Below are 13,605 nucleotides of genomic sequence, written 5' to 3' on the forward strand. Positions count from 1 at the left end.
CTCGCGCACGACGCGCTCCGAAACGCGATCGCCACGGCCGGCCCGCTGCTAGACCAAGTCCTCCGCTGTACTCCCTAGCTACAAACTGAAACACGACTACACGCACGCACACACGCGCTACACACACTGCCATGCGCGCACACCATGCCGTGCATGGATTCGACCTTGGCGCGCTCACGCCGGTCCACCATGCACGCCACAAACGCGATGGCTTATTGCTAACAGGGTGGGCTTCGGCCGGTGTCACATTTTGGTGGCACCTCATGGCCCTGGTGGGAGGTTGGGCGTGTGCAAGTCCTCGTCTCTGTCTGTCGCGCACCCGTAGGGCCAGATCTAGGCTAGGAGAGCCTAGGTCCGGCGGCCACCTCATGCTAGGTGCAGCTTGTGGATGGTGCAGAGGTGCCACAGCCATCTTGTTTGTCGCCTTCGGATTCACCGACACCGCCTGTTATTGTCGTTTTGGCCTAGTTGTCGTGGTGCTTGTTAGTGTCCTAGCCAGGATGCCGAGGTGGCAACACTGGAAGGTGGTGTGCGCGGTCGGCTCCCCGGTGAGCGACGTTGCGGTGGTGGTGGTTTGTCTCTTTGGTTGTGTGGGTGGCGAGGAGCGGGCGACGTGGGACCTTGGAGTCGTCGGTGCTTCAGGCGTCAGGTTGACCATGGTACCTTAGTGTGGTGTGGCGGTGATTTCGAACGAAAGTCGAGCGGTGATTTCGAACGAAAGTCCAGCGCTTCGGCGTCAACGACAATGGCACTTGCGGGTGTCGTGTCCCTCTTGAGGGCGCTTTGTGGTCACCTCCCTCTGCCATGGCTCCGGGTGAAAACCCTTGACCATTCTGTCTTGGCGACAACAGCGCTTTGTATAGTACACTCTTGGGGGTGTTATCGTGGAGCTAAGGTTACCTTCGATCACGGCTCTTTGTCATCGGCGGGCAAGTCTAGATCCTATCTCGAAGCTCTTCGATACCGGTGTGGGGTGGTATCGCCGGCCCTCTATCTTTTACACGTGACTCAGTTGCCATTGCGCCCGTTCTCGTTGTCCACTGGCAGGATCGGTGCTCCACGGACCAGAGCAAGCGAATAGGTGGTTCTCCTTGGTGATAACTTGGTGGGTGTGGTGCAACGATGTCCAATAGTGTCACCTCTAGTCAGTGTTTGAGGGTGCTTCTTGCGGGGTATAGCTACTCCTGTTGTTGTTTCTTTTATCTTTGCTTTACTTTTTGTAAAGGGTCTCTCATCACTTTGTATCGGTTCAGCCACGTTTATAAAGCGGGACGAAAGCCTATTTTAAACAAATAGAGTTATCTGGAATCTGCAATTTCTTGGTAGAGGTTGCGTTATACAAATGGCTGACAGGGAAAATTGCGGCGAGAATATTCAGTCATGTTTGAAAGCGAAGAGATTACTTCTGTTGTTGAAACCCTGCCATGTTATATCTATCTGTTGTTCAGCATTTCTTTGTCAACTCATTGTATAACAGAAAAGTAGTACACGACAATAGTCTTTTGCACGCGACGACAAGGAGAACCAGCCACAAAAAGAAGGGAAATTCGACTGAATAACAAGAACGCCTTGGCTTGACTCTTCAACAACGCAGCCGAAGAGGATTCTAGGTTGCTCCGTTGCTCGTGATTCCTCACAAAAGAGTTAGCGACTAGTCGTAGTACTAGCTAGTAGAAGCCACCTGGTTGTAACCAAATCACTCAAGCAAATCACGTGCCATTATATTAGTCGTCGCATCATTTGTCGCTCGGAAACAACCGTCTTCGATATTGGTACGGCACAAACGTTGGTCTCTATCGCGAATATTCTTACGGGACGTAACAAAGTTCGGACACATTTGTGAACATGGAATGGGAGCATCTTATCTACAGTAGTAACTCTGTATTCAAAGTTTCACATTTGGATTTTGACCACCTTTTAAAAACAGCTTCTGGAATGTATTGTCATCCACATTTTTAAGTTAGTCCATACATAACTAAAGTCGTACACCTGTAAAAGGGTGCGATTTTATTTTTCGCTGTCCGCAATCTACGATAGAGAAAAATCTGGACAGCCTAGAAGTGTGAGAAATCTTTATTTGACACTACTAAAAGTGGTCTTATCTTCTTCATGCGGAGTAGCGGAATCCTACATATACAGGATGCAATTGGCTGGCTATATTCAGCTGGCTGCATTCTTTTAGTAGATGGTTGATTCATGTTGCCACTTTGAGCGAGGGTTGGGATGTAAACTCTAATACTTTCAAATAATGCAATAAGAATAAGGCTGTGTACATGGCTTGGGCGTTGCTCCCATTTTGAAAAAAATATTATTTTCTATTTAACCCTTGATTTTTTTTATTTGACACTTGATCTAAATTTATTTCCTTATGATTTGTTAGACCAATCATGAAATAAGGAAAAAAATTCCAGCGCCAATTAGGAAATCACATTTTAAAATAGTGTCAAATAAGAAAATCTCTACTAGTAGTACAGTACTAGTTTAGAATTCGACCATGAATTCTGCTATGCACAAGTCCTCTTTCCCCTCCTCTCCTCTCCCCCTCCTACAGTAACTGACCCTCTTTCCCTTCTGCCCGGGCTGAGCCGAAGCCATTCTCGGCGGCGCTGCCGCCGGAGAATGGTGGAGGCGAGGCGCCAGAGTCTTTCCTGTACATAGTAGGGTTAGTTTTTTCTTTGTTCCGTTTCTGGGGCCTCTGCCCAGTAGTAGGAGCGATGCTTCGGATCTTGCCCACCAGATCCGTGGCCTAGGGTTGCTGTCTTCTCTCCTTCAGCTCCGGTGGTCGGAGCAGAGCGAGCGGAGGAGCAGCATAGTCTCCTTCAATAATTCGGTGGTGAAGGATCTGATGTGCCTGCATAGGCGTCACCAGATGCGGGTGTTCCCATCGGGCCGTGGAGGCATGGGGGATTCTCTCTGCGCGGTGGCGAGGTGCTCGTTGTTTTCTATCCCGGCCGGCCTCGGTGGCGAGGGGGATGGAAACTACAGAGCGTCGTCCCTGTTCCAGGTAACCAGATCTTGGTTCGTCGTCCGGCCTCGGTCCAAGTTGAGAAGGCCTCTGCTCTGCATCTCCCTGGCCTGCCGTGGTGGCGAGGAGGGAGTTGCTGGCGGCTCTGCAACTCGACCAGATCGAAGTCGGTCTTTGCCCAAGAGGTGCTACGGAGTTGTTGTGCTCCCTCGAGCAAATCTCGCGGCGTCTCCTAGCAGCGTCGCGATCTTCGGCCGGACAAGCGGCCCATCTTCAACCTCCAAGACGGAGGCTCTGTGCTTGGTTCGCCGGAGCTCGTCGTCTCTCCACCGCCAAGTGGTTTGTCCCCGGAGGAGGAGAAGCGACCGGCGAATCAGCTTCGTCGTCGGAAGTCTGCTTTCGAGCAACTTGGCAGCGCATCTCGGCGGCAACGTCTTGAGGTCGCCGGCGACTGGTGGTGGAGGTGCCCAGGGACCTGATTGCTTTTTTAATTTTTATCTCAGGGTGTTTCTCGCAACTTTGGAGGGCCTTTCCTCAAATTCAGGTTTTCCTGGGTAAAAGATGCCAGAGGACCTCCATGTAAAATTGTACCCGCGACGTGTGACGTAATGAATTATCCTTCCCTTGTTAAAAAATAAAAATTCTGCTATGCGTCGCGACGGGCGCCGTCTTTAAAGTTGCGATCACCTCGAGAGTCTTGATCCGCGCGTGGGAGTTGGACAGGTGGTCCGCCGATGTGGCTTGACGATCTGATGGTCTAGTAAGACTTTTCTCCGTCACGCTCCCTTAAAACTGCAAACACCTCATCGGTCCTGATCAGCTTCACCGCACAACAATGGAGATGGATAGCTTCAGACTCTGCTACGTCGCCGCCGCCACCTTCGTCACCATCTTCCTGCTCCGCTCCTTCATCACAAAGAAGCGGCGCCTGTTGCCGCCTGGCCCGGCCTTCGCGCTCCCGTTCCTCGGCCACCTCCCCTTCCTCGAGAAGCCGCTCCACGCCACGCTCGCGCGCCTCGCCTCGCGCCACGGCCCGGTCTTCTCGCTCCGCCTCGGCTCGCGCCCCGCCGTCGTCGTCACCTCCGCGGAGCTCGCCAGGGAGTGCTTCTCCTCCGACCTCGACGCCACGCTCGCCAACCGCCCGCACTTCCCCTCCGTGCGGGAGGCCTCCTTCGACTACAAGGCGCTCACCCTCGCCAACTACGGCGACCACTGGCGCGCCGCGCGAAAAGTCACCGTCCTGCAGCTCCTCTCCGCGCGCCGCGTCGACCTCATGTCCGACTCCGTCGTCGCCCGCGAGCTGCGCGCCATGGTGCGCCGCCTCGCGCGCGCGTCCGACGGCGGCGCCGCGTCCAGGGTCGAGCTCAAGAAGCGCCTCTTCGACCTCTCCCACAGCGTTCTCATGGAGGCCTTGGCGCGGAGCAGGAACACCTACTCCGACGACGGGGCGGACATGTCCGAGGAGGCGCGGGAGATGAAGGAGGTGGTCGACGCCATCGTGCCGCTCGTCGGCGTCGCCAACCTTTGGGACTACCTCCCGGTGCTGCGCTGGCTCGACTGGCGAGGCGTCAGGCACCAGCTGGCGGACGCGGTCAGCCGGAGGAACGCCTTCATCTACAAGCTCATCGACGCAGAACGCCACAAGCTAGAAGATGCCGCAGAGGCGGACCAGGGCATGATCGGCGTCATGCTCACGCTGCAGAAGTCAGAGCCGGAGATGTACACGGACACTTTCATCGCCGCCCTCGTCGCCGTCAGTCTCGCACGCACGCACAACCCATGCTTCCATTCTCAAGCTCTACCACCGCTCATCTTTAATCTTGTTAATTTGGATCACAGAATCTTCTGGGCGTCGGGACGGAGACGACATCCACGACGACCGAATGGGCCATGGCGCTGCTGCTCAACCACCCGGCGGTGCTCAAGAAGGCGCAGGCAGAGATCGACGCGCGCCTTGGCGCCGACCCCGGCCGCCTCCTCGACAAGACCGACCTGCCCCACCTCCCCTACCTCCATTGCGTCATCACCGAGACGCTCCGCCTGCGCCCCGCCGCGCCGTTGCTGCTCCCGCACGAGGCCGCCGCCGACTGCAAACTCCACGGCTACGACGTCGCGGCGGGCACCATCGTGCTCGTCAACGCGCACGTCATCAACCGCGACCCGGCCACGTGGGGCCCGGCGCCGGACGAGTTCATGCCGGAGAGGTTCGAGCACGGCGCCGCGGACGGGAAGCTCATGATATCCTTCGGGATGGGCCGCCGCAAGTGCCCCGGGGAGAGCCTCGCCATGAGGACCATGGGCCTGGTTCTTGGCACGCTCATCCAGTGCTTCGAATGGACGAGGGTTGGGGATGAAGACGTCGACATGGACGCCAGCTCTGGCACCGTCATGCTCAAGACTCACCCTCTCGAAGCTCTCTGCACACCGCGACCCGGCTTGCATGCTCTCCTTCACCACATCTGAAAAAGATAGAAATTGTAAAAGCAAGCAGAAAATAATGGACACAAAAGAAAGATACACTAGATATACATATGTAGTTCAACTATCGTGTACACAATATGTACACATTTGTTTTACACCCACAGTAGTATCTAGTATGTACAGAGTGCGTAGGCGTGCCTTTCTTTCAGTAATGCATGTATTGCCATCTTGTTTTATTCTTACATGATACATTATGCGGATAGTACAAATTTGAAAATGAGATTTCAAAGTTTCTAAAAAAATCAGAGAACAATGATGTGATCTACCAATCTGTAAAATTTGAACTCGAGATGCCTCATATTTGGGTCTCTTCAAAAATGAGAAAACCTTGTATTCGCCATGTTTACTAGTTACGAAAAAAAAATTCTGCTCTGGCCGGCGTAGGTTTCAAATAGCCTTGCATATTTTGTACAGTACAAGTTATCACGAAACAACAGATTTTTTATAACCTTCTGAAAAATCTACCTGGGTTGTCTGATTCATAGAATTGGACCCCATGCTATTTTTTGCTAAAGCTTTCTTTTCACCACATTTGAATCAAACCTCTCCGAGAGAATCAGTTGTCTTTTCTGTGATGAAATGAAATAAATGATGGTACAAATATATGATTTGAATGTACATAAAATTGCAATATTACATGCTGTATATTCCTACCTTTCATAATCCTCCCGATCAGTGCTCTTGACTTGAGAGAAACAAGTGCATGATTAAGATGCTAGTGCTGGGAGTATCTAAAAATTTACTCTGTATGTAGTATTCCTTTCATCACGAATGGTTGAATCCGTCCATACCAATGGAAGTTGAAAAGGGTAGCTTCGATATGAGAGACTGAGGTTGCATAGCTCTTGGGCATGCTAAGATTAGAGTCAAGATACTTAAACACACCATTTTACTGTAAACTAAAACAAGGTTCAACTTTTTAGCCTCTAATTCAGCTAAACATGATTTTTTCCATAAAGGAAACCTGGTATCAACAACTGCATCCCCAAGGACTTCCTCATCCCTTATAAATTGGGTACATTACATAGCATGTATCACAGTTGCATCAAAATCAACTGCAAGTATTACTTATGTAAAGCAACATGGAAAATCCATCGTAGTCATAGTGAAGCACATCATTCAAGTCCAGCCAATGTTGTAGTAAGTGTCAATTTCAGTTGATGTCAAGCAGTCTTCATGCACATACTAAAAAGGGTATGTATAGGCAACAGCCCTAGAAGTAGCATCGGTTTTTCATGTTATCGGAAAGAGCTCTGAAATCACTTGCTGAGAATATCATACCGCAACCAGATGAGTGAAAACACATGTGAAAAAGTCAATACCTGCAATCAGCCCTCATTGCTTCGGCAACCACACAAGGGAAAAAAACTGTTTCTTGTAGATAAATTAAAAGTCAGCAAGAACTATAGGCACAGGAGCTGCTCCTTCTTTTATCTATTCGATGCTGCTTTTGATGACCTGTGGCACTTTACCTCTCAATAACACAGGAGCTTTCTCAGCCAAGAAAAACACAGTAGCATACCTGGAGGAGGTCCTAATGGCACGCATCACATTAACAAGAGATAAAAGGGGTAAATCTACATTCTAGATTACTACTAGCATCCATAATCCATTCCAATGCTACAATAAGAGAACCTAGCTTAACTCGCACTAGCGGTCAAAAGGAGATCAATGCTGATTAAGCTAGTTGCATGATATTAAGAACCATTAAACCACTGCATAGCACGGAATGGTCCACTAGCACTGCGATTACATTGTGTTTTATGGAACCAAAAGCAGCAGCAACATGTACCACAGATAAATCATAGCTTGGCTCAACGCTTCCTCTTATGTGACTGTCCCTCATTCACGATGAACTTGATAGCTTCTTCCAGTGTTGCTCTCCGTCCGTCCATGTTGTTCCATAGCTCTTTTCCAGCAGCTCGGTTAGGATTTCAAGCAGCGCTTTTTTTACCAAGCCATAGATTTCTTCACCATGCTCTTCTTTTAACTTCTGAAGTTTGTTGTCGTCTTCGGAGAGAATTCTCTATACCAAAGTAAGTATGCACCATCAGACCGAAACATGGAAATATTTGTGAGTATAGAAAAAGAAAGAGAGATATGCGTGCAAAATCAGATGGAATTATGGCATGCTAGTAGTATCGAAGAAAATGATGACTCAAGGTTAAAAGCATCAGAGCAAAGCTAGGAATAAATAATAGCCGAGAGATTTGCATACCGTCTCTTTACCATCAGCAGTGAATACCCTAAACGGACACCAGAATCTGTTGTTAATCTCATCTTGCCACTTGGAGCAAAGAGCATCAGAATCAACTTGTGCATCGTTTTGTGGTTGTCTACAAGCATTTGCAAATTCTCTTGGGTCAAGTTTGCCCATCCATCTGATACCTATATGCGCCTCTTCGGTCAAGACCTGCAAAGAAGATCGTCCAACTTGGTGATAAGTATAATGAGGTATGATGCAAAAGTATAAAATGCAAAGGAGCGAACAGTCATTTATTATCTATCTGACTTTTCCTTTCGAACGAGAAGGTGGTAGTTGCTCACTTACTTCCATCAGCACTAATCGAGCTTTCCAAGAGTCTTGCAAGTCATTGTTTCTTTTTCTTTCATTGACAGCCAGCGCCTCCTTGAGCGCGTGTGCGTCACTGTGTTCAATGCCTGGTTCAGGTAGCATGCCAAGCTGCTTTGATCTCTCATCAAGCAGATTTGATCTCGCATCAAGCTGCTTTGATCTCTCATCAAGCTGCTTTGATCTTGCATCATGCTGCTTGGATATCACGTCAACCTGTTGTATCTTGAACACCAGTTCTGAATGGAGTCTCTGGTTCGCATCGACAGCTGATCGGTTGCTGGCAAGTGCCTGCTGGGTAGGCAATGCAGCTGGCTCCGGCGGCAACTGGAAGAGGTCTCGCCTCTGACACCAAATGAGCCTTTGCAGGTACGCGCCGTAGTGGCAGTCATCGTCGGTCCTCTCGCTCTCAGTCAGGTGTAACATCTCTCCCTTTCACTTGCATCCAGATCATCATCGGCCAGAAAATTCCATGCCCGCCTATAGCCTTCAGAATACCCAACAAGTCGCGCCGCCTGTGCCACTGCGTCCTGTTGGGACAAGCCTCTATTGGTGCCAGGACATAAGCCTTCGCGAACGCCGTGGCAGCGGCGGTCTCAACAGCGATGCCCACGCCGGACAGGGGACGTTCCGTACGCGTTCGCGGGAGGCGGAGCGCATCGGCGAAAGTGTGGATGGAGAGATCGATTCTGGCTCCACGGACGGAGCTCAATTCGGCGTAGGAGTTACCGGATCTGTAGTTGGCGATGAGCTCGGCGACGAGGTCGGGGCGCGGGGTGCCGGAGGAGGGGAGGTCCAGGCGGACGAAGTCGAGGAGGCCGAGCTCGCGGAGGCCGGCCTCATGGGTGGCGGCCAGGGCCGCGGGTGGGTCATGGAAGCGGAGGTTAGCACGGACCCGTTGAAGGCGCCGCGCCGCCTGTTGAGCTGCGGTAGGGGGCTTGGATCTCTGGCTCGGTGCCATTGGAGGAAGAAGATGGTTGAGGGGAGGGGCTCGCCGGTGCCGCCGCGGAGGGGAGAACAGGCAACCAGCAGTTGGGGGTTTGTCCTGTAGGGCTTATGATCGATTGGGGAATGATTCAGCCGAACACCCGAAATAAAGAGGAGTTACAATTAGTTTTCTCTCAAAATTATATAGTACTAGTACTCCGTAGCAGCAATATGAACGATATATTTGGGATTTCTGTCACTGAAGATCACTGTTCTTGTCCTACTCTACTATCGAGATTCAAATGTCTGGAGTTTCAGCAAATTCCCTCGGTTCAGAGTGTTCATTTCATCATAATGCTCCTTCTGACGCCGGAGAATAGCCGGACAATGTTTTCTCTTTGTTTTGTCTCTCTCTTTTTGCATGAAGAAGATCAAGATTAGATTAGGAATTCCATTTTATTCTCTTTTGAAATATTTTCGATTATTTCTTTTGTATATTCTAATTCTTCACAAATGTTGTAGATTATTCCATTGTTCAATAACTATTTATATTATTTAATTCTTATTCTTATCATTTATGTACAATTTATTTCTCATGTAAACTTTTATTTAATGGTGTAATGGATACTGTTAATTGGAAATTTCGAATTTCCAATCTTATTCAAGTTTGGATTTATGCATTAGAGTTATGCTTCATGCAATTTGCTATACCTTATCATACATAAGTTATGCTCAAATTGTGAAGTTTTAGCAAAGGTTATGCTGAAATTTGCCACACTCAAATCAATGGCGTTACTCTAATTCATCAACTTAAGCGAAACCTCGATCTCTTTCACCAGTTTGATTTAAAAAAAGTCCCTAGGTTTCACACGCATGAATGCAAAGCACAAAAATAGATCTTCCCGTTTGATTCGTCGAACCATTCAATTTTCCGGTCCCGAGTTTATTAGCATGTTTTCTACATCGGTGCATCCCAAATAGGTGCCGGTAATAGTGATGTCAATGCACTATTGGGGGTGCCAACAATCGTTCCCTCTTTTGGGAACAGGCTGCACACACCGGCACTCCCAATAGTCTTGCCCCAATAGACATCTGCCCACACCGGCACTCCTTTCGGGAACGGCTTGCTCACACCAACGTTGCCAATAGTACACCCTTGTACATCGTGAAGTCATGCGCCGCCGCAGGCGCTTTTTCCGCTACCGCCTCGATGTCTTTGTGATGCATTTGGTGCTCCGCCGTGGCATATTGACACCGGGTGAGCTCGGCCTGTCAAGCTTTGTTCGCCATGTATATCGGTTTCACCTTCAACGGTGTCTTGCACAACTTCTCCGTCATCGCCACCTTCTTCTTCGGATGCATGCCGACGGCGAAGGCGGCGAGGGGGAGGGCGTGCTCTGACGGGCGGGAGAATGGAGTAAAGAGGGAATTGGGGAATATATAGGCTTTTGGGTTGTGTGCATGCCAGGGAGGACCCAGAAGTTGTATCCGACGTGGAGTGGAGTTACGCCGCCCCACCCAACCCTTTTGTGTAGCGTCTGGCACTGGGTTGTTAGCGGTTTAGTGACCTTCAAACTATGCCGGTAGATTATGAGGTCGTTAGTGTGAGCCCCAAATCTGGTCGGCACCCCAATAAGGCTATTGAGGACACTATTGAACCCGGTGAAGATGCTCTTACATTTTATATTTTTTGATTCTTTTTTGCAGCTTAATATATTCCTCTTGAAGCCAAACGGATGCATGCATGCTCGAAATGGATATATTGGGGATACTTTTTTTACTAGGGAAACCACGCTCTTTATTAATTCACAACCAACTTTGTACAATCAGCTCGCAAGTTGTGACTAAGAAAATATGGATGAGCATCAACCCACCATTCTGCCTCAACTTCTTGCGCACAAGCATAGCGTGCACACTCGTGGGCAACAGAGTTGGCCGTGCGTCTCACAAAACTAAATTCAAAAAACATAAAGGAATAACTATAATCTTCAACTTCACTAAGAATTGGGGCGATTATAGATCGCTTGTTATTTCTTTCATTCCAAAGCCTCACCAACTCCTCACAGTCCGACTCACAAGTGACTTTCATGAACCCTTGTTGATTTGCAAATAAAATTGAATCTTGAAAAGCCAGAGCTTCAATCGGCAAAGGATCAGCGATGCCATGGTATGTGCGACACCAAGCACCCTTAAAACCTCTATCAACTGGTGCCACACCACCACTCACAGCGACACCCGCCTCTTCTCTAATTGCACCATCTGAATTAAGCTTAATTACTTCCGGCTTCGGGCCCTGCCACAAACAGATTGGCTTTACAGTTTCTGATTTTCGCTTATTTTGACTCTGTAAGTACCCCATTGTTTCAGCTATACTCTGTATTGTACTACTAGGATTATACCCATGAGAGTTATGGGTCCATCTGTTCCTATAATCCCATATTGCAGACATAATTGAGATAATTCTCTCTCGCTCCCCTTCACTGAAGAAAGGGCCACACAGAATTTCCTTCGCCCATTAATCAAGATGCAACCTTGGTAGCTTCAAAAGAAATACGTTACCAGCAGTTGTCCACTTGTCCAAAACAGTTTTGCGTGTCCACATTCCATCAAAGCATGATATAAGGATTTTGGAGCTGATTTACAAACTGAGCAAGTACTATTGTCTCTGACATGGTGAAAGAACATCTCTCTAGCATTTTGGTATTGAGTGTTTGATGGCAACATGTGTGATACTCTAATGTGTATTAATCGGTGCAGATTTGATCTCCGTTGAATACATGTTGAAAAGAAAGAAAAAGGAAGAAGCAAAATTGCTCCTAGGCCGGATAATCCGGGGCTGAATATTTGTAAATATCCGGGCCCTAAAAAATGGCTAAGGACTTAAGGGTCCACACCCCCTGGATGCCCCCCGATAATTTGGCCAGAAACTTCAAGGAGCACCAGATATTCGGCCAGGGGGGGGGGGGATATTTCGGCCCTCACTTAGGCTGGATATTCCGGCCTGACATTTCACCAACGGCTCGATTTTTCGAGGGGGTATATATACCCCTCTTCTTCCCCAAGCTCAAGTTGTTCGATCTGCTCAAGAATATCACCTCCAGCCGAGCCACTACAAGCCTCCTCCCTCAACCACCCAAAGCTCTTGATCTTTGGAGAATCGAAGGAAAAGATCCCGATCAACATCTTCACCAAAGAGATTTGCTTTTCTCCCTCATTCACATCAGGGCACCTTTTCTAACGTTTCCTTTGGAAACCCTAGTTGTTGTTTACTTGATTTGATCTCTTGTTGTTGTGTTGTAATAGCTCTGGGAGCCTCCAATTCAGTTGTGGATGTGTGCCCCAAGAATCTTGTAAAGGCCTGGTTTCCGCCTCGAGGAAATCCCTTAGTGGACAAGTGAGCTAGGCCTTCGTGGCGTTGCTCACCGGAGAATAGGGTGAGGCATTTGTAGTGGCCTTCGTGGAGTTGCTCACTGCAAGCTCCACGGCTACGACGTTGCCGCGGGCATCATCGTGCTCGTCAACGCGTACGTCATCAACCGCGACCCAGCCACGTGGGGCCCGACGCCAGACGAGTTCAGGCCGGAGAGGTTCGAGCACGGTGCCGCGGAGGGGAAGCTCATGATATCCTTCGGGATGGGCCGCCGCAAGTGCCCCGGGGAGAGCCTCGCCATGAGGACCATAGGCCTGGTTCTTGGCACGCTCATCCAGTGCTTCGATTGGACGAGGGTCGGGGATGAGGACGTCGACATGGCCGCCAGCGCTGGCACCGTCATGCTCAAGACTCACCCTCTCGAAGCCCTATGCACACCGCGACCCAGCTTGCATGCGCTCCTTCACCACATCTGAACAAGCTAGAAATGCTACTCTAAAAGGAATCAGAAAAATAACCCGCACAAAACAAACATACACTAGAAATACATACTCCGTGTAAATCAGTTGTATTTGTTAACTTCACAATATGTACACATTTGTTTGACATCCACAGTATGTACAGATTGCGATAGGTGTACCTTTTTCAGTAATGCATGTACTTTTGCGATGGATTATGTTGCCTATGCTGCTATTAGGCAAAAGGACTGGTATGGGGATGTGGAGCGGGAGATTGACATCGAGGACCACCGGTTTTGGTGCATGGAGCAACTGTTCATCTTCAAAGAGATCTATGAACCGAAGGATAATGTGATACCCATTCAACCTATTGATCTGGATACTCTTTCAGGAAAGAGTCACTTTGAGGATGCCGTTTGGGTGATATAAAAGATGGGGCTGCACAAGCTTATGAGGGTCAAATGGGACTACAGTATTCCTCTCATCCAGCAGTTCTATTCCACACTTGTTATCAAGAAGGATGATGACCGCACTATGAAGTGGATGGCCGATTCTTCTCCATGTGAAGCCACCTTTTACAAGTTTGCTCAACTACTTGGCTATCCTTTCAGTGGTGGTCACCTTCTCCATCATCCAAACCGCCTAGATAAGGACAAGCTTTATGATCTCTATTCAGAGTCTGGGGTGGTTGGCACTACTACCGGTCTTCTTCCTCTTTATGATCAGCTCCTTCGCCTCTTCCGGACCAACATTACTACTGGCTGGCTCCTTCATGGGCGATGCTCGTGCTAGTGGCACCGCCCATGGACGTCAGACTTATTCTCCTTTCATC

At 49.1% G+C, this 13,605-nt stretch overlaps 2 protein-coding genes across 2 annotated transcripts; one reads left to right on the forward strand and one right to left on the reverse strand.

The window, feature by feature from the left end:
• Positions 1-3,799: 3,799 nt before the first annotated feature.
• Positions 3,800-5,603, forward strand: LOC124675247 (cytochrome P450 81Q32-like). Its single transcript, XM_047211315.1, has 2 exons — positions 3,800-4,718; positions 4,805-5,603. The coding sequence occupies exons 1-2, from the start codon at positions 3,801-3,803 to the stop codon at positions 5,426-5,428; spliced, it is 1,542 nt and encodes a 513-aa protein (XP_047067271.1). The 5' UTR covers position 3,800; the 3' UTR covers positions 5,429-5,603.
• A 1,689-nt stretch (positions 5,604-7,292) lies between these two features.
• Positions 7,293-8,618, reverse strand: LOC124672323 (factor of DNA methylation 5-like). The gene is made up of 3 exons (XM_047208571.1): positions 7,998-8,618; positions 7,665-7,859; positions 7,293-7,472 (listed from the first exon to the last, which is right to left on the reverse strand). Exons 1-3 carry the CDS (start codon positions 8,442-8,444, stop codon positions 7,293-7,295), a joined length of 822 nt encoding a protein of 273 aa, XP_047064527.1. The 5' UTR covers positions 8,445-8,618.
• Positions 8,619-13,605: the final 4,987 nt, after the last annotated feature.

Source organism: Lolium rigidum, chromosome 7, assembly GCF_022539505.1.
Source record: "Lolium rigidum isolate FL_2022 chromosome 7, APGP_CSIRO_Lrig_0.1, whole genome shotgun sequence".
Taxonomy (NCBI): domain Eukaryota; kingdom Viridiplantae; phylum Streptophyta; class Magnoliopsida; order Poales; family Poaceae; genus Lolium; species Lolium rigidum.